The 22,862-nt window shown below is 40.6% G+C and overlaps 1 protein-coding gene across 1 annotated transcript in view; it reads right to left on the bottom strand.

The window, feature by feature from the left end:
- The window catches only part of LOC115138781 (MAM domain-containing glycosylphosphatidylinositol anchor protein 1-like), a 324,659-nt gene that overhangs the window by 131,767 nt on the left and 170,030 nt on the right, over positions 1-22,862 (bottom strand). Inside the window, exon 5 of the mRNA XM_065025612.1 lies at positions 22,239-22,371. Within this exon, the coding sequence (XP_064881684.1) occupies positions 22,239-22,371 (133 nt within the window). The remainder of the gene's footprint in view (positions 1-22,238; positions 22,372-22,862) is intronic.

The raw sequence follows: 22,862 nt of genomic DNA, 5'->3' as shown, positions 1-22,862 counted from the left end.
CAGAACATATGAACTCTTAACTATGAAGTCAGATACCTTCCAGAATATATCGTGACAGGTTGAAAACCTTTTGTATTCACACACACCAGTGAGAACCCGAAAATAGCCATGTCAAATGAGGTGTCATTATAGCCGCTGCACACAGCAACAGATGAAAGTGATTAATGCACACACAAACCGATGTAAAACACAACAACCTCATTAAACCAATCTATCATCGGCAGCAACTCAATACTGGCTGTCTCAATTAGCCAAAGACTTAATTAAATTGCTGCGATGCGCGGTGAGCAAGGAGGTTATTTTCTTTTTCTTGATAACGTTTGGTCTCTTCCTCAATGTAACCTGAAGAAAACGAGTCTATTCCCTTTAATAAAGTGCACTACTTTTGACCGATAGGGGGAATAGGGTGCTATTTGGGATGCACACTTATGCTACACTGTACAATATCTGACAGCTCAGCCTAACAGTGAGACATATGTAACGGGTGTTTTTATATACTTTGCATAACATACAGTAAACAAGCTTGGCTATGTATGGCACTCAATGTTTAACAGGCGTTGGCGTGGAGGTAAGTGAATGGCTCTGATGTGAAACACTTCTATACAAATATGTCCTATTTTTATCTCAATATCAAATCATTTCTGGGTAACAATTAAGTAAATTACTGTGATTTGTTTTTCAATTAAAATGGTCAAAAATAATTTTAAAAATGCTTCTTTGCAAAGAGCAATTTCTCAAGCAAGAAGTTTGCTAGGGATGTCTGAGTGGGGAGGGGAAAACTGAAAACTAGCTGTTGTTGGCCGAGAGTTTTGGAACTCTCTTTCTAATTAGCCTATTAACTAATTTCCACCATGAATGTCACCAGGTAGGCCAAAACTCTATCCCAACAAACAAGCTGACATTTCAGGTGGTCCATTCAAACAGGTCTTATCATAATTTTCATGATCATAATTTTCTCAGTATTATTCCAACCTCATAGTGTGGAAATGCTCTGTATATGTAAAACACAGGCAGGAAAAAGTAATCCTTCAACCTGTGATAACTATACAACAGAACAGACTAACTGAATTACGTTTACTCTCATGGTTGGCTAATGTAACAATCTGAAAGCCCCGCCCCTACTAAACTACACCTCCAGTCTTCTGATCTGACCCGCTGGGTCATATTTAAATAACCCAGCACCAATAACCCAGCATCAACAATCCAACACTGTTCTTTTTAAAGAAAACAACCCAACTAAGTGACCCAATGCCAACAACCCAGCATTTTTTTACGTGGCCCAATGCCCTTAACCGCTAGGCTACCTGCCGACACCCCACACAGAGGACACATGCACGCCTTTATACCATTATCTTTGGGTCCCGAGACGCCATCTAAGTGTTCTAGCAGTGTCTCTGTCGTGAGTGTTCTCCGCCCACTCTTATCACCACGGCAACTAGGACTGAGCGTTGTGGCACTATTTATCATCTAGTCACTAATTAGGGGCCCAGACAATTACTGGTGGCTAATCGGCCCCAAAACACAGGGGGAAGTGGTGGAGGGGAGGAGGGGAGGAATTCTTTGGGTATAAAAAAAAGATAAAAAAATAAATAAAAAAAATTGATAAAATATTGAATTTGGCCTTTACTGCGATAGCTCAGAGAAACACGTTAAATAACACATTCTTAAATTTGACCAACCACCTTGATTCGATCTGATGTAGCAAACTTTGAAATTGTGTTTTTTACATTGGATAAAAGCAGAGACAGAGCTACAAATGGTATATCATACACTGCACTTGTAACCTCACTTTTGAGAAAATTGCCCGTGAATTATTTGGTACCTACTGGAGAGCTCTCCTTTGTCTACACCCATTCAGTATTGTTCACTCTCTTAAGCTTTAGCCCCACCCATCTCTTTAAGGATTCACATGTGAGGTCATGTTCTAAACAGTGAGTAGTGTAGTAAAGATTAAGACTAAAAGTAATAGCCAACAACAAGGAAAAAAATTCAGGTAAACAGGAAGTGTTGAGATAAAAATATTTTATACATATGACACACTTGTCTAAATTGATGGGGAATGTGAATGAAATGCTATAACCTCCAGCCACATCTTGCTAAGTGAATGGGTCTCTACAGAAGGTGTAAACGGTACAGTGAAATGGTTGCTTGCATAGCAGCAAAATCAAAAATAGATAGTGTTGATATAAAGAAAATAATATCAGTAACAATAACAGTGATAGATGAGGTAGTCACAGTGGGGCAAAAAAGTATTTAGTCAGCCACCAATTGTGCAAGTTCTCCCACTTAAAAAGATGAGAGAGGCCTGTAATTTTCATCATAGGTACACTTCAACTATGACAGACGAAATGAGAAAAAAAATCCAGAAAATCACATTATAGGATTTTTTATTTATTTATTTGCAAATTATGGTGGAAAATAAGTATTTGGTCAATAACAAAAATGTATCTCAATACTTTGTTATATACCCTTTGTTGGAAATGACAGAGATCAAACGTTTTCTGTAAGTCTTCACAAGGTTTTCACACAATGTTGCTGGTATTTTGGCCCTTTCCTCCATGCAGATCTCCTCTAGAGCAGTGATGTTTTGGGGCTGTTGCTGGGCAACACTGACTTTAAACTCCCTCCAAAGATTTTCTATGGGTTTGAGATCTGGAGACTGGCTAGGCCACTCCAGGAATTTGAAATGCTTCTTACGAAGCCACTCCTTCGTTGCCCGGGCGGTGTGTTTGGGATCATTGTCATGCTGAAAGACCCAGCCACGTTTCATCTTCAATGCCCTTGCTGATGGAAGGAGGTTTTCACTCAAAATCTCACGATACATGGCCCCATTCATTATTTCCTTTACACGGATCAGTCGTCCTGGTCCCTTTGCAGAAAAACAGTCCCAAAGCATGATGTTTCCACCCCCATGCTTCACAGTAGGTATGGTGTTCTTTGGATGCAACTCAGCTTTCATTGTCCTTCAAACACGACGAGTTGAGTTTTTATCAAAAAGTTATATTTTGGTTTCATCTGACCATATGACATTCTCCCAATCTTCTTCTGGATCATCCAAATGCTCTCTAGCAAACTTCAGACGGGCCTGGACATGTACTGGCTTAATCAGGGGGACACGTCTGGCACTGCAGGATTTGAGTCCTTGGCGGCGTAGTGTGTTACTGATGGTAGGCTTTGTTCCTTTGGTCCCAGCTCTCTGCAGGTCATTTACTAGGTCCCCCCGTGTGGTTCTGGGATTTTTGCTCACCGTTCTTGTGATCATTTTTACCCCACGGGGTGAGATCTTGCGTGGAGCCTCAGATCGAGGGAGATTATCAGTGGTCTTGTATGTCTTCCATTTCCTAATAATTGCTCCCATAGTTGATTTCTTCAAACCAAGCTGCTTACCTATTGCAGATTCAGTCTTCCCAGCCTGGTTGCAGGTCTACAATTTTGTTTCTGCTGTCCTTTGACAGCTCTTTGGTCTTGGCCATAGTGGAGTTTGGAGTGTGACTGTTTGAGGTTGTGGACAGGTGTCTGTTATACTGATAACAAGTTCAAACAGGTGCCATTAATACAGGTGACAAGTGGAGGACAGAGGAGCCTCTTAAAGAAGAAGTTACAGGTCTGTGAGAGCCAGAAATCTTGCTTGTTTGTAGGTGACCAAATACTTATTTTCCACCATAATTTGCAAATATATTCATTAAAAATCCTACAATGTGATTGTCTGGAATTTTTTTCCCCCTCATTTTGTCTGTCACAGTTGAAGTGTACCTATGATGAAAATTACAGGCCTCTCTCATCATTTTAAGTGGGAGAACATGCACAATTGGTGGCTGACTAAATACTTTTTTGCCCCACTGTATATGCATACAATCGGGGGTAAAGTGGCTGAGCAGCAGGATATAAAACAAATTGTAGCTGCAACATGTGTAAGGAGAGAGAGTCATTTGAATATAGGCACTGCAGATAGTGCTGATGACTGGGAATTTGCCCCCAGTGATGAACTGGTCCATCTGAACCATGCATGAACAAGGGAATTTATATTTTAAGAGCCTGTTTCTGTCCTGCCCTTGACTTTGGTGCAGGGCATTGGATGTCCATAGCCTCTTTGTCGCGAAACTCCCTGATATTCTCAAAAAGATACGTTTGTCTAGCTGTGTCCAGTCCAGGTGGTGCTTGTACAGGCAGACCCTCTATGGGAGGAAGGATGTCAGCGTTGAGCAGCAGCTGAAATCTTGTCCGAACACTCCTTGATGACAACACCAGGCTCCAGAGCATCAAAGCTGTAAAACAGGAAATAAGAAAAAAAATTGAGAAGACATTACAACCTTGCATAACATCAAATCCCCTCCCAAGTTTAGACAATAAGAATAACCCCATACAATGAAATGAAAATGATATTCACCTGACATGATGGTACTGCTTGAACTGTGGCAGCGGCCTGAAGTACGGAAGTACAGTGTTGTTGCAACCCATAGCTTTCCCCCAGCACCGTACCATCCTCCAGTCCAACCAGTTGTGGGCTGTTAACCCCTGTCTGGCAAATTGGCAGATCTGAAGACCTGAAAGCTGTTCCTCTGGCACTGCCAGCACAGGTCTGGCCTGGGCTTAGTGCTTGAGATGTGGGGCAGCAATTTTCTCCACAGATTCTTTAAGGCAGACATCCCGACTACACGTACCTCTGGAAAATACAGAAATAATTTGAGATCAATAAAAGGTCAATTAAGTAATCAAAACGTGATGTTTATGCTTTACATACCAAGTGTTGTGTTCGATTCCTTGTAAAGACGTCTCACAGCTGCTTTTGTCACATGGGATGGCAGCAGCTTTCCACCAAAGTATTTGTGTCCTGGGTGGTGTCCTGGTATTACAATTGCATTATCCTCTGTGTAGTTGTTGATGAAGTTCACAACTCACTGCAAGTCCTAATTTCTTCATGTGTAACCATTGCTTGCTTGGGCCAGCTGTTTTGATGGGAGGCATTAGACCATTCTCCCTGAGTGGTAGAGGAGAGTCAGGCATGTTCTACTGATGCTGAAATACAAATTCCAGATATAAATATGTTGGCATTATCACACAATAAATAGGCGTAATCACCGTCAGACACACGTTGCTAACTTGATGGGTCATGTAATCATCTGCCGAAGTGGAGTCTTTTGTTTAGCAAAACAATGAACCATAATCCTAATCCATAGAGTACTAGCAATACAAACTGATTGTCATAGCTAGCTAAAGGTAACCAAATAGTTTCAATGTTAGCTAGTTAGCTAGCTATAACTATCAATGCAAATGGAATACTGAGAACATTACTACACAGATCATACACGTAATGTTAGCCAGCGAGACAGCCATCTAATGTCAGCTAGCTAGCTCACAGTAAGCTTTAACCTCTTCCCTCTACTTTTTTGAACATTCTGTTAAAAATCGCGCAACATTTCAGCGCCCTGCTACTCATGCCAGGAATATAGTATATGCATTTGCTTAGTCTGTGTGGATAGAAAACACTCAGACGTTTAAAAAACTGGTTAAATCACTGCTGTGGCTTTACCAGAACGGCATTTACATCGAAAAGCACAGGAAAAACTGATCACTGAAAATGGAAAAATATATTGCTGCGCGACTTGAACCCATTGATAAAGGTGAACCACAATTAATTGACTGAGGTTGCAGTACCTACAGCTTCCACACGGTGTCTAGAGTCTTGTCATTTGCCTACGAGTTTTTTCTTGGTCAAACACATGCAAGGCACCGTATTTCTTCAGGACTAGGACCGGATATTTTCGTTGAGTTTCTAGCCGGACATTTTTCCAGACGGACAGCTAATGATTTTTACATCGCCTCCTGATGAATTTTATCGCTTATTAACGTTTACTAATACCTAAAGTTGCATTACAAAAGTATTTCGAAGTGTTTTGTGAAAGTTTATCGTCGACTTTTTGAATTAAAAAAAATGACGTTACGTTTTGAAACAATGTTTTTTTCTTTATCACACAGTCTACATATAACGATATCTAGGCTTTATGGACCGATTTAATCGAAATAAAGACCCAAATAGTGTTTATGGGACATCTAGGAGTGCCAACAAAGAAGATGGTGAAAGGTAATGAATGTTTTCTATTTTATTGTGCGGTTTGTGTAACGCCGAAATGCTAATTATTTTGTTTACGTCCCCTGTGGGTCTTTTGGGGTGTTGCATGCTATCAGATAATAGCTTCTCATGCTTTCGCCGAAAAGCATTTGAAAAATCTGACTTGTTGCCTGGATTCACAACGAGTGTAGCTTTAATTCGATACCCTGCATGTGTATTTTAATGAACTTTTGAGTTTTAACTAATACTATTAGCATTTAGCGTAGCGCATTTGCATTTCCAGAGCTCTAGTTGGGACGCAAGCGTCCCAAGTAGAAGCAAGAGGTTAATAACAAACTTGTATGCCGCCTGGAAATGCGAATAAAGTTGTTAAATTACGAGTCTAGTTGGTTTAGCTACTGAAAAAGTCAGGAACCTGGTGTTGGACATTCATTGACTGAAGATGGCAGAAACTGAGGTTTTGTTTGAAACTGCTAGTGAGTCGAGTGAAGCTAATAGTACAGAAAGTGAGAATGAGTGGGTTACAGTCGCAAAGAAGAAGGGAAAGTATTTAAAGCTATAGGAAACCATTAGACTCGGTTTTGGTCAGGGTTTTGGATGAATGCTACTTAGGAAATCCAATTAACATCTCCAGGAAAATCTGGAATGTGTTAGAAGAAAGTGTGGAGTTGGTGAGTGTCACAAGAAGTGGTTTTCTTTAGATTTTCTTCTGTGTCTGTGGTGTTAAGAGATATCAGAGTGGAACATTTCCTGCATGGATTTTCATAGCAGGGCACCTATCAAGGGGGTTATTTCTGGGGTGGCGATAGAAATAAAGGCAGAGGATGTAACTGAAGACAACGATGGAGTGGTTGGTGCACGTCGACTGACCTGTATGGTGGACGGAGAAAAGAAGTTCACTTCATCCATGCTACTGTTCTTTGATAAAGAGTCTCTGCACATCCATCACTCCAGTGTTAATGCTAAATTGTAATTATTTCGCCACTATGGCCTTACCTCCCTAATCTTACTACATTTGCACACACTGTATATAGATTTTTCTATTGTGTTATTGACTGTATGTTTGTTTATTCCATATGTAACTCCGTGTTGTTTTTGTCACACTGCTTTGCTTTATCTTGGCCAGGTCGCAGTTGTAAATGAGACCTTGTTTTCAACTGGCCTACCTGGTTAACCTCTTGAACCTCTGGGGGCAGTATTTCATTTTTGGATGAAAAACGTTCCCGTTTTAAACAAGATATTTTGTCACGAAAAGATGCTCGACTATGCATATAATTGACAGCTTTGGAAAGAAAACACTGACGTTTCCAAAACTGCAAAGATATTGTCTGTGAGTGCCACAGAACTAATGCTACAGGCGAAACCAAGATTACATTTCATACAGGAAGTGAGCCAGATTTTTGAGGCGCTGTGTTCCAATGGCTCCTTATATGGCTGTGATTGCGCAAGGAATGAGCCTACACTTTCTGTCTTTTCCCCAAGGTGTTTGCAGCATTGTGACGTATTTGTAGGCATATCATTGGAAAATTGACCATAAGAGACTACATTTACCAGGTGTCCTCCGTCGAAACTATTGCGTAATCTCCAGGTGCGTGCATTGTTCCATTTTGAACAGAGGAGAAACCAAACTGCCACGAGTGACTTATCATCTAATAGATATGTGAAAAACACCTTGAGGATTGATTCTAAACAACATTTGCCATGTTTCTGTCGATATTATGGAGTTAATTTGGAAAAAAGTTTGAGTTGTGGTGATTGAATTTTCGGGAGTTTTTCTTAGCCAAACGTGATTAACAAAACGGAGCGATTTCTCCTACACAAATAATCTTTTTGGAAAAACTGAACATTTGCTATCTGAGTCTCCTCATTGAAAACATCCGAAGTTCTTCAAAGGTAAATGATTTTATTTGAATGCTTTTCTTGTTTTTGTGAAAATGTTGCCTGCTGAATGCTAGGCTTAATGCTATGCTAGCTATCAATACTCTTACACAAATTCTTGTGTAGCTATGGTTGAAAAACATTTTTTGAAAATCTGATGACAGTGTTGTTAACAAAAGGCTAAGCTTGTGAGCCAATATATTTATTTCATTTCATTTGCGATTTTCATGAATAGTTAACGTTGCGTTATGGTAATGAGCTTGAGGCTATAATTACGCTCCCGGATACGGGATTGCTCGTCGCAACAGGTTAAATAAAGGTGAAATAAATCAAAATAAAACATGTGTCAAGTGTGTGCAGAAGGGAATAATATCATATGGCAGATGAAGGGAAATGCTGCAACTGTGGAGATGAACATGCGCCTGAATTGTTGGAGTGCCCTGTTAGGGTGAAGGAGGATGAGGTGGCAAGGGTAAGGAGTGTCTCCTATCTGGTGGCGGTGAGAAAATTGGAAGGAACTAGTGGCGGGGAAGAAGCAATGGTAGTAGAGCCACCAAGACCAGTGAAGGTTTTTCATCAACCGAGGGATAGTGAAATGCTACATGTTATGAAAAAGGTGGACTTGTATTATTCATTGCAATGGTCGTAAACTGTACAGCACAAACTGTGGAGAAAACTGTAATCATTGTGAATGCCGCTGAACATTTTCTGTGTCTTCATGATTTTACAACCGAGGCGTTGCAGGAAATCCTGTTGGTGAATGTAGCTCCATCACAATACCCTGGGCCTGTGTAGAGCTGTAATTTTGGAGTGGACTGTGATTGAAGAAGTATGGTTTTATTATTTATTTTATAGTTGACGTGTTTTATTTTGTATGATGTCATTTTACCCCTTTCCAGGAATGTTTTTTATTAAATTCCCCATCCAGCTGGTGTCGGTAATGTACCATTAACATTGGTTGTCAACCGCCATTAAACCTCACCAAAGAAGCATAAACAAAATAAAAACGGAACATATTGATACACACCAAAATTCGGGACTCCACAGATTATGAGGATGTCTTATTTGCTTCAATTTGATCTGTGTTTGAGCTATACCTACATGGCAGGTATGACATTAATTCTTAGGTTGGTAGGAACAAATCCAGCCTATTGTCAATGTTATCTGAGGATGTATGACTTAATGGCTACATAGAATTTCCACAGTGGCTATATCTTTGCACAAGAAAAATATGATGTTTCCTGCTTAGGCATCCATTACACAGGGGATTGGCTACTTTGCACCTTTACAGTCTTGTAGCCAATGAGAAGATTTCCAGGGATATGCAGTTGACCTGGGTGGGACAAAGCAAGGCCTAGAACCTTTTAATGCGTAATGCGAGCTATTGCTACCTGGCTCAGAGACAAGACCCACCGAGCATGCTACATTACATTGTAAACAGATTTCATCGCTTTAATTTCATTGCTTTAGCATAAAAGATGTCTTAAGTGGGGAAAAAAGGTAAAAGCTAAGAATATCAAACAAGCTAAAAAAAAGCAGCTATGACGAAGTACACCAACACAGAAGATTTTAATAAAATACTGGAGTAGCTTGTGGCACCTTTCGTCCAAACAGTATCGTTTTCCCCCAACACCAAGGTAAACGTCATGACAAAGACAGCAGAGAGGGGGACCATAGTTTGATCAGAACTAACAAGCTTCTTTTTGTGAAATGGAAGGACACTAGGGAAGTAACCATGCTCACCACAAAGCATAAGGCATTCAATAACGACCATGTCTCAAGGAGGGTGAAGGTTTCTGTGAAAAACTGCAATGCCAGCATGGGGGGTGTCATGACTCTCCTGTGAAGATCTGAAGGATCAGGTTACAGTGGGTCCTCTCTACAGCGCCCTCTCTCTCCCGCAAAGGGGGAGAGGGGTGAAGTTGGCCATTTTATGATGGTCGTAAATACAGTTGAAGTCAGAGGTTTACATACACCTTAGCCAAATACATTTAAACTAGTTTTTCACAATTCCTGACATTTAATCAGAGTAAAAGTGTCCTGTCTTTGGTCAGTTAGGATCACCTCTTTAATTTTAGAATGTGAAATGTCAGAATAATAAGAGTGAATGGGTCAGAAGTTTACATAAACTTAATTATTATTTGGTAGCATTTTCTTTAAATTGTTTAACTTGGGTCAAACGTTTTGGATAGCCTTCCACAAGCTTCCCACAACAAGTTGGGTTTATTTCGGCCCATTCCTCCTGACAGAGCTGGTGTAACCGAGTCAGGTTTGTAGGCCTCCTTGCTCGCACACACTTTTTCAGTTCTGCCCACAAATTTTCTAGAGGTTTGAGGTCAGGGCTTTGTGATGGCCATTCCAATACCTTGACTTTGTTGTCCTTAAGACATTTTGCCACAACGTAGGAAATATGCTTGGTGTCATTGTCCATTTGGAAGACCCATTTGCGACAGAGCTTTACTTATTGACTGATGTCTTGATGTTGCGTCAATATATCCACATAATTGCTCATGCAGCCATCTATTTTGTGAAGTGCACCAGTCCCTCCTGCAACAAAGCACCCCCACAACATGATGCTGCCACCCCCGTGCTTCACGGTTGGGATGGTGTTCTTCGGCTTGCAAGCGTCCCTTTTTCCTCCAAACATAATGATGGTCATTATGGCCGGAGGACATTTCTCCAAAAAGTACAATCTTTGTCCCCACGTGCAGTTGCAAACCATAGTCTGGGTCCTTTTGGCGGTTTTGGAGCAGTGGGTTCTTCCTTGCTGAGCGGCCTTTCAGGTTATGTCGATGTAGGACTCGTTTTACAGTGGATATAGATACTTTTGTGCCTGTTTCCTCCAGAATATTCACAAGGTCCTTTGCTGTTGTTCTGGGATTTATTTACACGTTTCGCACAAAAGTACGTTCATCTCTAGGAGACAGAACTAATCGCCTCCCTGAGTAGAATAACGGCTGCGTGGTCCCATGGTGTTTATACTTGCGTACTATTGTTTGTACAGATGAACGTGGTACCTTCAGACGTTTGGAAATTGCTCCCAACAATGAACCAGACTTGTGAAGGTCTACAATGTTTTTCTGAGGTCTTGGCTGATTTCATTTGAATTTCCCATGATGTCAAGCAAAGAGGCACTGATTTTGAAGGTAGGCCTTGAAATATTGTACATCCACATGTACACCTCCAATAGGCTAATTGACATCGTTTGAGTCAATCAGAAGCTTCTAAAGCCATGACGTAATTTTCTGGAATTTTCCAAGGTGTTCAACCTCTTGCTCCTACCTGACACGCAGGCGTCCTATCTAGACATCTGGAAATGCAAATGTGCTATGCTAATAGTACTCGTTAAAACTCAAACGTTCATTAAAATACACATGCAGGGTACTGAATTAAAGCTACACTCGTTGTGAATCCAGGCAACAAGTCAGATTTTTAAAATGCTTTTCGGCGAAAGCATGAAGCTTTTATCTGATAGCATGCACCCTCAAAATACTGCAACGTCACCTAACACGACAGATTTTGCGGTAGCCGGCGCTACCCAAAACGCAGAAATAAAATATAAAACATTCATTACCTTTGACGAGCTTCTTTCTTGGCACTCCTAAATGTCCCATAAACATATGTTGATATGGCAGAAATGGTGTTTTTATACTGAACAAATAGCATTTAGGGATTATAAATATGTAATGGCACAAGAATTGTCTAATTTACAGACGTGCCACTTTGGAGAGGTTTAAGGACATGTCCCGTGACCACACCCGTGACCACACCTGACATGTCCCGTGACCACACCCGTGACAACACCTTACATGTCCCGTGACCACACCCGTGACCACTTACTAAAACATATGCCCATTTCTAGATGTTAGGTCTAACAATCCCATTTTTCTGATATTGTTCCCATGTTGTGGAAGCCATCTGATGTGTTTCCAGCTCTGGGCATCAATAATTCACTTATAGCTTGTCAATGAAAGATGACTTTCAAAATAAAAATATAAATAAACTGTTATTTTGTGTGTGTTGGATCTTGTGTATTCTGAACTATGTAACTCCTATCTGTCTACTGATCATTTCCTCATATCAGGTGTGCTAGCTCTGGAATAATAAGAGCTGTGAGTAAACCACGCCCCAAAATATTCTAATGAGCCACCACATTTGAATTATCGCTAAAAGAGGAAAGAACTTTGAAGGGCTTAAATTGTTATTTGGGTCAGTATGGTTACACATAGATCCATCACCCATTCAAAAGAATCCTTGAGGAACCCACATTTTTAAGTGAGTAGACATTGTGTCACTTGTCCCTGTGGGGTAACCCTTTTGGGGACCACGTAGAAGCCTTCGATTTTTTTAGAACCCTCTCACAAGGAAACCTCATGGGTTCTACGTTTTGTCACTAGTGGCACTCTTTTGGGTTCTACGTAGAACCCTGTCATGAAGATTCCTCTGGTTACAGAGTTCTATCAAATTTCCCAGCATGCTATATTGTAGTTAGATTTTTAGAATCGTTTGCATTTTTTAATCTATTAATTTATCATCTGCTGCTCAAAGGTAAATAACATACATTTTTCTAAACGAATCAAATCTGTTAGTTAGATTTATTACACCCATTACTGGAACCGTTGTTCCAGTTTGTCTTCTGATTTTGGTAGTCATTCTGAGTGTTCATTGGAGGAATCCATTCTGTCTGGATTCCAATAGGATTTAAACATTACTTTGCAAACCAGCATAATGTGACTTGATACTGGTCTTGCTTTATGTTATGCTGGTCACCAGGGGTGGCAGGCAGCCTAGCGGTTAGTGTGTTGGACTAGTAACCGAAAGGTTGCAAAATCAAATCCCTGAGCTGACAAGGTAATAACATATCTGTTGTTCTGCCCCTGAACAAGGCAGTTAGCTCACTGTTCCTAGGCCGTCATTGAAAATAAGAAATTGTTCTTAAACTGACTTGCCTAGTTAAATAAAGGTAAAATATATATTTTTTATAAAAACCAGTGTCCAAAACACAGTGAAGGCCTTTTAACGGAATGCAGCAAGTGTTTGACAGTGAATACACAAGGAATGTGTAATATGAATGAGGGCAAATGTTGTTTGCAACCTCTGTTTAGTGTAGTAACCTTTGTGTCTATCCTCAATTCAAAATAACTGGAACAAGGAGGCGCTCCAAAAATGTATGAGTATTTTTCAAGTGCGTATGTAGGATATAGGAGTATACAACAAGGTACAAAAGAAGAAGCTCCACCTAACTTGAAGAGTTTTGCTTATTTCATTCAAGTGCTGTCATTGGTTGCGTTGTGCCGACCTGCATTGGAGCTTGGAAGATGAACTATGGGGCATTTGTATACCTTGTTTCAATTGCACATCCGACAGCAAAGAAATCACAAAGCCTCCAAAAAATAATAAAAACAAAAAACAAAGAATAATCTGTGTTTGGTTCCTCCTGTCCTGCATCTCTATCCAGTGGTTCTTCCTGTAAAAGTTGCCATACTGCAGCACACCTGCGGGCTACCACATAATTCTATGGCACGTTATTTAATTGTCAGCCATTGTTACAATTAATACTAGTTAGTGCTAGTTTGATCACCAGAGGTAATCTTTGTGAACCATTTCATAACTTTCGATATTGACTGTACTAGAGCATTTTAAACCTTTTTTTGTAAGAACAAAGTGTACAGGGTTGATTTTAAGAAGTTTAGCTGAATTAATTTGATTTAATATTATCGTGTTTGTATTCAGAGTCCATGAGTCCCTTTCTCCACGCTGCTTGGTCCTTTTGTGGTGGGTAGTTCTGTCACGCTCGCCGAAAGGAATGGACCAAGGCGCAGCGTGGTAGGCGTAAATTTGAGTTTATTTATAATGTCCCCAACAAAACAAGAAATCACAAACGAACGTAAAGCTACGTAGTACTCACAGGCCACTACACATAGACAACTACCCACAATCCCAGGTGGGAAAAAGGCCTGCCTAAGTATGATCCCCAATCAGAGACAACGATAGACAGCTGCCTCTGATTGGGAACCACACTCGGCCAGAAACAAAGAAATAAAGAACATAAAATGCCCACTCAAATCACACCCTGACCAAACAAATAGAGACATAAAAAGGCTCTCTAATGCCAGGGTGTGACAATGAGTAGGTGTGTCCAAAAGTTTGACTGGTAGTGTGTGTGTATATTTTTTAATTTCTTTTTATTTGGGGGGGTTGCCTGTTTTGAATGTTATTTTGGCATTAGTACGTGTCTGATATTGTTTGCAAACAATGTCAAATAAAAATTAAAGCTGCATACAAACGTGGGTCTCTTTTTTGCTTTCTTGAGTAAGGCAGCTCCAAAATGCAAGTGTTTCTGCCTAGCTCAGTGCTTTCTGTGATGGTGGGGCATGTTCTCTAGTTGCGCCATGATTGGCTTAGTGTTTTGTCACTCATGGGGACATTACATCACCGCCAAATCTAAGGGTAGAGCTCGAAAATTCAAGCCCCTTGGGTGCTGCGATAGAGTTATATTATAAGTTCCCATCCAAAAATGCTCAAGGTTGTTGCCCATAGATAAAATGATGTCAAATCATGTTATATCTACAGCAGCTTTGATTGGACTGATCATGTCAACATCATACTTTCAAAATCTTAGCTAGCAAGATAGCAGTCATCATCATGAATCAAGTTGACAATCTACTGGCAAATCCTTTTTAATCCTTGTCATATGAAGAGAAATAATGAAGAGAAATTATAGATAAAATGTATTGGTGCTCATCGGCCATTGGGCATAAACATTACACAAGTTGGAAATCGTAAATTCAACAATGAGTGGTTTGGAAGGAATCAGTGGCTAACTGCAAGCATTGCTAAGCAATTACTACTGTGCTATTCAGTGGAGTGGGTGTGTGGTCCCAAGTCTGGGTTTAAGGGTCTCTTTTAAAATGATAATCATTCAAAGTCGGCCATGGTGTCAATCCAGCATGATTTCTGCCGCGCTCCAAACAACTGGAAACTCAGAACTGTGAAATCTGATTTAAGTGAGTTCAAGACAACTGGGAACTCAAAAAAAAAAACTAGTTACAACTGGGAAAATATGTTTTGAACGGTCATCCAACTCGGAATTGCAAGTCAGGAACTCGGGCCGCTTTGTAGAACTCCGAGTTACCAGTTGTCTTGAAAGCACCATAAATCCAGAGAGTGCCAGACTTTGATGACAAAGTTTGATGACAAAATTCAAATAGTAATGAGAACTATAGGCTACTCAGTACATGTAGCTTATGTAATAATGTAGTAGCGTCTGTTTCTGTACTGCGTAGGGTATAGTTCTCATTCCTATTTTGTTAGTGTCTAGTATACCAGGGCCAGGTCAGGTGACAAACACTGGGTGTAACGTTATTAGGTTTGTCTTTGGTGACATCAATGGCTCTTGCTGTGGCGGAGTGCTCCAGGTAATGCAGTAGCCGAACGCCATGCAGACGATTAAGGAAGCGCATGAGGACTTGACATTTTCTACTGGTCCCACTCCAGCCTTCACGTGGATGCAATATATACACAGGTATACCTGGCTACCCTACCACTTTTAATTAGATTCCTTCAGAAAGCATTCATATCCCTTGACTTATTCCACATTTTATTTTGCTACAGCCTGAATTCGAAATGGATTAAATATATTTTGTTTCTCACCTATCTACACACAACACCCCATAATGACAAAGTGAATACATGTTTTTTGACATTTTTGCAAATGTATTGCAAATGAAATACAGAAATATCTCATTTACATAAGTATTCACAGTCATTAAATGTTAGAATCGCATTTGGCAGTGATTACAGCTGTGAGTCTTTCTAGGATAGTCTGTAAGAGCTTTGCACATCTGGATTGTACAATATTTGCACATCGTTATTTAAAAAATTCTTCAAGCCCTGTGAAGTTGGTTGTTGATCATTGCTAAACAGCCATTTTTAAGTCTTGCCATTGATTTTCAAGACGATTTAAGGCAAAATTGTAACTAGGCCACTCAGGAACATTCAATGTCGTCTTGGTAAGCAGCTCCAGTGTATGTTTGGCCTTGTGTTTTTGGTTATTGTCCTGCTGAAATGTGAATTTATCACCCTGCGTCTGTTGGAAAGCAGACTGAACTAGGTTTTCCTCTACGATTTTGTTTGTGCTTAGCTCTATTCTGTTTCTTTTTATCCTAAACTCCCTAGTCGTTGCCGATGACAAGCATATCCAAAAACTGATGCAGTCACCTCCATCCTTGAAAATATAAAGAGTGGTACTCAGTGATGTGTTATCTTAATTTATTTATTTGCCACATTTTTTAAAGTTTTACTTTAGTACTTTACTGCAAACAGGATGCATGTTTTGGAATATTGTTATTCTGCACAGGCTTCCTTCTTTTCACTCTGTCATTTAGGTTAATATTGTGGAGTAACTACATTGTTTTTGATTCATTGGTTTTCTCCTGTCACAACCATTAAACTCTAACTGTTTCCTTCCTCTTGCTGGCATCTGAGTTAGAAAGGACGCCTGTATCTTGTAAGTGTGCGTATTGATACATCATCCAAAGTGTAATAAATAACTTCCTCATGCTCAAAGGGATATTCAATATCTGCTTTTTATTTTTACCCATCTACCAATAGGGGATTTACTTTTAATTCCAATTCAAGGGTACCTTCCCAAGTCTGAGCATGGCCCCACCTGATTTAACCGTTAGATGATCTGATTAATAATTTTCATAACACTACATTTAATTTGTCTAGATTCTCACAAGGTTTGGGCATGCGGCAAGATGTGATTTCTAAGAACAGCACCACGCTCTCCAGTATGGCAAAGAAACTTCAGAGTATCTGTCTCAAAGGCATGAAAAAGTGGTGTAAGAGAAAAAGACAGAATAGGCGGAGGTAATGTCCTCATCCGCAGTTCTGCCACTGTGTCATTCCAACAAAAAGTGCTTGACAAAAAAACAACTTTAGTGATAACCCACTTTTTTGGGGCCTAATAGTAAAGACATGTAATTTACTGGTAAATGTATTACATTTGAATATGGCATGAACACAACCAGTTATCTTTTAATCTGATTGTCAAACAAATCACTTTAAAAAGTAGGCTGCACATGTTCGTCCACTCCAAAATAATATCAGCATACAAACCGTACACTGTGCACGTGGCATTTGATGAATGGAAAGACGCATCTGTTACACACACCATAAATCTAATGACATTCGGTGATTGTCATTAGGCTTTGTACAGTGGTGTGTATTCATGGTTGCCAAGGGAAGCCATGCTTCCCCAAAAATAAAATAAAGAAAATGTATAAAATAATGTTTTATAATTTTCCTTCAATTTGCAAGTGGCTGAATCTATCTTATGTCGTACTCATTTTATCCAGACAGCATCGGATATATGGGCTACACTTACTGAGACAGAGGGGCGCTGTTTCGCTCGCTCAGATGCTTTCTCTTGTGTCTTGCTGTCGGCGTGCATCTCGGTCAAATGATCAATATTTAGAGAGCCCCAAAGTTTGACTTTTGTTTCCTCCCCTGTAATATGCACTCGAATGAATGGTCAGTCATTACATCCTTAGCTCTGTCTAGGAATTTGAGTGCTTACAGCTCCATCCGTCAACTGTTTACCAAAATTGTGGCAGGGTGTCCAATTTGTTTAAACTACAGATTGCCTCTTCAATGGGTAGGTTGAATCTTTGTTCACAAATTATACTTTTAAGTTATTTTATTCCAGTACGCCAGAGGACGCTTTCACAATACATGTAGGAGAAAGGAAGGTGTGTTTGGAATGTTGGTGATCCGGGGCAACTCCAGATGTCCCAATTTACAGCTGTGAAGAAAGGGAACAAGTAGATGGTTGTTCCTATCAAGAAGTATGTGAAAAATGTGTCTTCCTTCAGATGGTGGCATTTTTTAATTGTTTCGCCCACCAAACAAGGACTTTTTGTAGGAAGATGACGGACTGAAGATGGCGGTGCGGAATGCCTCATGATATATGTGTAAAACGGACTAAATATTAACACTTCAATCTAACTTTGATCCACTTACTCGTGAGAAATAACCTTCAATCTGGATATCAACAGAAAACCAATTATAAGGCTAGAGAAATGTATCTACAAATATTACCAACGCCAAAACATGTCGGAGAGTAACCAGGGTAAGTATGGAGAACTAATCCCAAAAGAAAACGAGACTCCTCGACCAACACAGACGATTCATGCTTTTCACCACCTGGTATGGTAAGAATGGAAACCGACCTGCTAACGTCGATAAATTATCAATTGGGCATACTTGAACTAGTCAGTAAAGATATAAAGGAGTTGAAGGCGAGCCTCGAGATGAGTGACGAGAAAGCCACGACATTGGAGAAAGAAACTAAAAAGCTAAAAGGTACTGTCAATATTATTTAAATGGATGTTAGTGAACCTAAAAAAGAGAACAAGTTTCTAAGAGAAGCCTTACTTGATATACAGACTTGGTCGATGCGAGAAAATCTGGTGCTTACCGGAATTAGAGGATGAAGGTGAAGAACCAGAGAGATTGGTGAAAGAATTACAGATCCAGATCTACAGATCCCAGGCGATACAGTCGTCAAAATCAAACTAGAACGTGTACACCGCTTCGGACAGAGAGGACAATGGTATGAGTGCCGAAACGTTGCCAAATTTGCATTCTTTAAAAATAAAATAATGGTTAACGGCGAGTAATGGAACACTGAACTCTTAAATACAACAACTGATAAAGAAATACACTATACTATTCAAGTTAGGGACTGTTGTAAAATAATTCGTATTCAATATTGTATTTGTAGTATTTATCAATAGATAAAAGAAAGCATTGTAAGAAAGGACAATTCATGAAATAATACATCTTCAAAAGCCCCAAATTAAGCAGGAATCAACATGGTAGAGATAAAAATAGCAAATAGAGGACATAGAAGGCACGGTATGTGGGTATGTGGGGGGAGTGTGGGTGTGTTGGAAGATGGGGTACCTGTGCACTTGGAAAAGTGTGATGACAGGTGAGAGTCTGAGTCTGCCTGGCAGGGTTTGTCCAACAAAGCCAAAACCCCCAGATGGGAGAGCATAATATGCAAGGAGTTTCTCAAGGCTGCTAATGAGAACCTCGACGACCTGGTACATAGCCAGTGGGATTTCCGGTGAAGTACCGAACCCAGGTAGTGGCTGTGCTGGCAACACTGGCTGCAGTAACCTTGGTGGCACAATAATAATCAAATGGTCTGATTGCACAGAGGTGCTGGGGAAGGAAAAAGAGGGAGGCTTGCAAGCTGAAGAACACCATCACGGTTGAGATGGGAATTACGGGGGTAGCAGCATCATGTTTTGGAGGTACTTTGCTGCAGGAGGGACTGGTGCACTTCACAAAATAGATGGCATCATGAGGCAGGGAAAATTATGTGGATATATTGACACAACATCTCAAGACATCAGTCAGGAAGTTAAAGCTTGGTCGCAAATGGGTCTTCCAAAATGGACAATGACCCCAAGCATACTTCCAAAGTTGTGGCAAAATGACTTAAGGACAACAAAGTCAAGGTATTGGAGTGGCCATCAGAAAGCCCTGGCCCTATTCAATCCTATTGAACATTTGTGGGCAGAACTGAAAAGCATGTGCAATGACGAAGGCCTTACAAACCAGACTCAGTTGCACCAGCTCTGTCAGGAGGAATGGGTCAAAATTAACCCAACTTATTGTGGGAAGCTTGTGGAAGGCTACCCAAAACGTTTGACCCACGATAAACAATTTAAAGGCAATGCTACCAAATACTAATTGAGTGTATGTAAACTTTTGACTAAATCTAAATCTAAATTAAATCTGAAATAAATCATTCTCTCCACTATTATCCTGACATTTCACATTCTTAAAATAAAGTGGTGATCCTAACTGACCTAAGACGGGAAATTTTTACAAGGATTAAATGTCAGGAATTGTGAAACTGAGTTTCAACGTATTTGGCTAAGGTGTATGTAAACTTCCAACTTCAACTGTATATATATATCTTGGATAAATCTTGGTTTCATCAGACCAGAGAATTGTGTTTATCATGGTCTGAGAGTCCTTTAGGTGCCTTTTGGCAAAATCCAAGCGGGCTGTCATCTGCCTTTTACTGAGGAGTCGCTTCTTTCTGGCCAATCTACCAAAACGCCTGATTGGTGGAGTGCTGCAGAGATAGTTGTCCTTCTGGAAGGTTCTACCAACTCCACAGAGGAACTCTGGAGCTCCGACAGAGTGACCATCGGGTTCTTGGTCACCTCCCCGACCAAGGCCCTTCTCCCCCAGTTGCTCAGTTTGGCCGAGAGGCAAGCTCTAGGAAGAGTGGTTCCAAACTTCTTCCATTTAAGAATGATGGAGGCCACTGTGTTCTTGGGGACCTTCAATGACACAGAATTTGATTTGCTAAACTTCCCCAGATCTGTGCCTCGATTCAATCTTGTCTCGTAGCTGGTCGGACAATTCCTTTGACCTCATGGCTTGGTTTTTGCTCTGACATGCACTCTCAACTGCGGGACCTTTTATAGACAGGTGCGTTTCTTTCCAAATCATGTCCAATCTATTTAATTTACCACAGGTGGACTCCAATCAAGTTGTAGAAACATCTAAAGGATAATCAATGGAAACAGGATGCACTTGTTGTGGCTGCTTTGTGTTATATATTGTTGTCTCTACCTTCTTGCCCTTTGTGCTCTTGTCTGTGCCCAATTAATGTTTGTACCATGTTTTGTGCTGCTACCATGTTGTGTTGCTACCATGTTGTGTGGTTGTCATGTTGTGTTGCTACCATGCTGTGTTGTCATGTGTTGATGCCTAGCTATGTTGTCTTAGGTCTCTCTTTATGTAGTGTTGTGTTCTCTCTCTTGTAGTGATGTGTGTTTTGTCTTATATTTATATTTTATTTTTGTATTTTTAATCCCAGTCCCCGCAGGAGGCTTTTGTCTTTTGGTGGGCCGTCATTGTAAATAAGAATGTGTTCTTTAACTGACTTGCCTAGTTAAATAAGAGTTAATATAAATAAAATAAAAACCCAAGCTCAATTTTGAGTCTCATGGCAAAGGGTCTGAATACTTACATTATTGTGTGTGGATTGATAAGGGGGGACAATTATTTCATCCATGTCAGAATAAGGTGTATTGTAACAAAATGTGGAAAAAAGTCAAGGGGTTGGAATACTTTCCATCTACAGATATACAATATACTATTTGTAGACTGTCCGCAGCATTTCCACAGCATGTCTTTAGCCTTTCAGTAGCACCACCACAGTATACAGACACTTTCTTGTTGAAAGTCAGCAGACATGCAGTTGACATGTTACTGATTGTCTGTAGATAGTGTGTAGAGCATCTACAGATGGACCATCCAAATAAAGTGTTACCAAAAATAAGCGCAGCATTAAAACAGCCAATATCTTTGAAAGGGAGGCGGGGTAGCGCGGGGGTTTGCTGGATGACATTTGAAATGAGGCGAGAATCTGAGAAAGGGAATAAAAGAAGATTGGGCTCAGATAGGATTCTGGCTTTCGTTTGTTGAACTATTGGCCTTTGGAGGCAGGCTGCAGTGGAACTGGCAGCGTTGTCGACAGCAACAGCGTTGCCGGTGGTAACATGGCACTGCCGTGGTGACTGGTCTGAGTGAAGGGAGATAACAGAGTCTTCTGACAGGTCAATTTGAAGTGAAGGCCTGAGATGTGTCACACATCGAGGGAATAACAAGACCGATAGACAGTGTAACACACGGAGGAGAGGAGCAAGGGAGTGAGAGATGTACGTCAATGGATGGAGAAAAAATAAAGAGAGAGAGTGAGGGAATGCTACAGACAGAAGGAAAGGGGAGATGGAGTGATTTAATAGGAAGGGGAGAGATGAAGTGCGAGGCTGAAAGGAGGGAAATGGAGAGGGGGAGTGAGAGATGGAGGAGGAGGAGGAAAGTGGGAATGAGGGAGGACGAGATGGAGTGTCTGTGTATGAAAGATGGGAGGGGGAGTGAGGTGGAGTGAGACATAGTGAGACAAGGGATGAGCAAGTGAGGGATGGATTCACACAGAGAAAAGGGGAGATTCAAATAGAGAGGGGTGTGGCGTGGGGTGGTCTAGTGGTTAAAGAAATAGTTTGGGATTTTGGCAATGAAGCCCTTTATCTACTTCCCCAGAGTCAGATGAACTCAGCTGCTTTTGTCTTCTACTCACTTCAGGCCTTCACTTCACACCTTCTACACCGGCTTGTCTCCATTAAAAACACACACCAAAAAATGAAAGAGGGGTGTAGAAAAGTGGTAGCAAGGAAAACGTGGCACTTACTGGTGCCGATGGTGAGGAGAAAGGTGACAGAGCTATCAGGGATTTCACACACGTTGCGAACGGACACCTGGCACGTGTAGTTGGCAAAGTCCTTCAGCCTCAGGTTCTTCAGCTTCAGAACCTCGGTCTCCCCCTGTGTGACAAAACATTGACTGGTTACACAGATATAACAGTAACAGACTGACCGCATGTGAGTATTCTTCACAAACACACATGCATATGTGCACAAACACAGTACAGTTACACAATCTCTTACACACACCATAAATACCCTTATACACATGTTGGTACATTCATTAATGCACTGTCATTTGAACACAGTGTATACACTCTCACACACACACAAACACGCGCTCCTACACATGCAAATCTACAAAATAAATATAATCTCTCTCAGACACAGCACACACACTCTCAGAAAAAAAGGTTTAGATTTGTTCTTAAAGGGGTACAAATGCTTGTCACTGTAGTGGTACCCTGGAAGGTACTGTACGTGCTTTGTACCTTTCAGTTTTATTAGTAGTATGTACTGGATACATAGGGTAGACACCGTCCAACAAACTGCTTACTTGCAGGTTCATTCTCAACAATGCAACAACAATAAGAAATAAGAAACGATAAGAA

The sequence above is a fragment of the Oncorhynchus nerka genome, linkage group LG12 (genome assembly GCF_034236695.1).
Source record: "Oncorhynchus nerka isolate Pitt River linkage group LG12, Oner_Uvic_2.0, whole genome shotgun sequence".
NCBI lineage: Eukaryota > Metazoa > Chordata > Actinopteri > Salmoniformes > Salmonidae > Oncorhynchus > Oncorhynchus nerka.
Note: the sequence above shows the minus strand (reverse complement) of the source record. Positions and strands in the feature narration are given on the sequence as shown.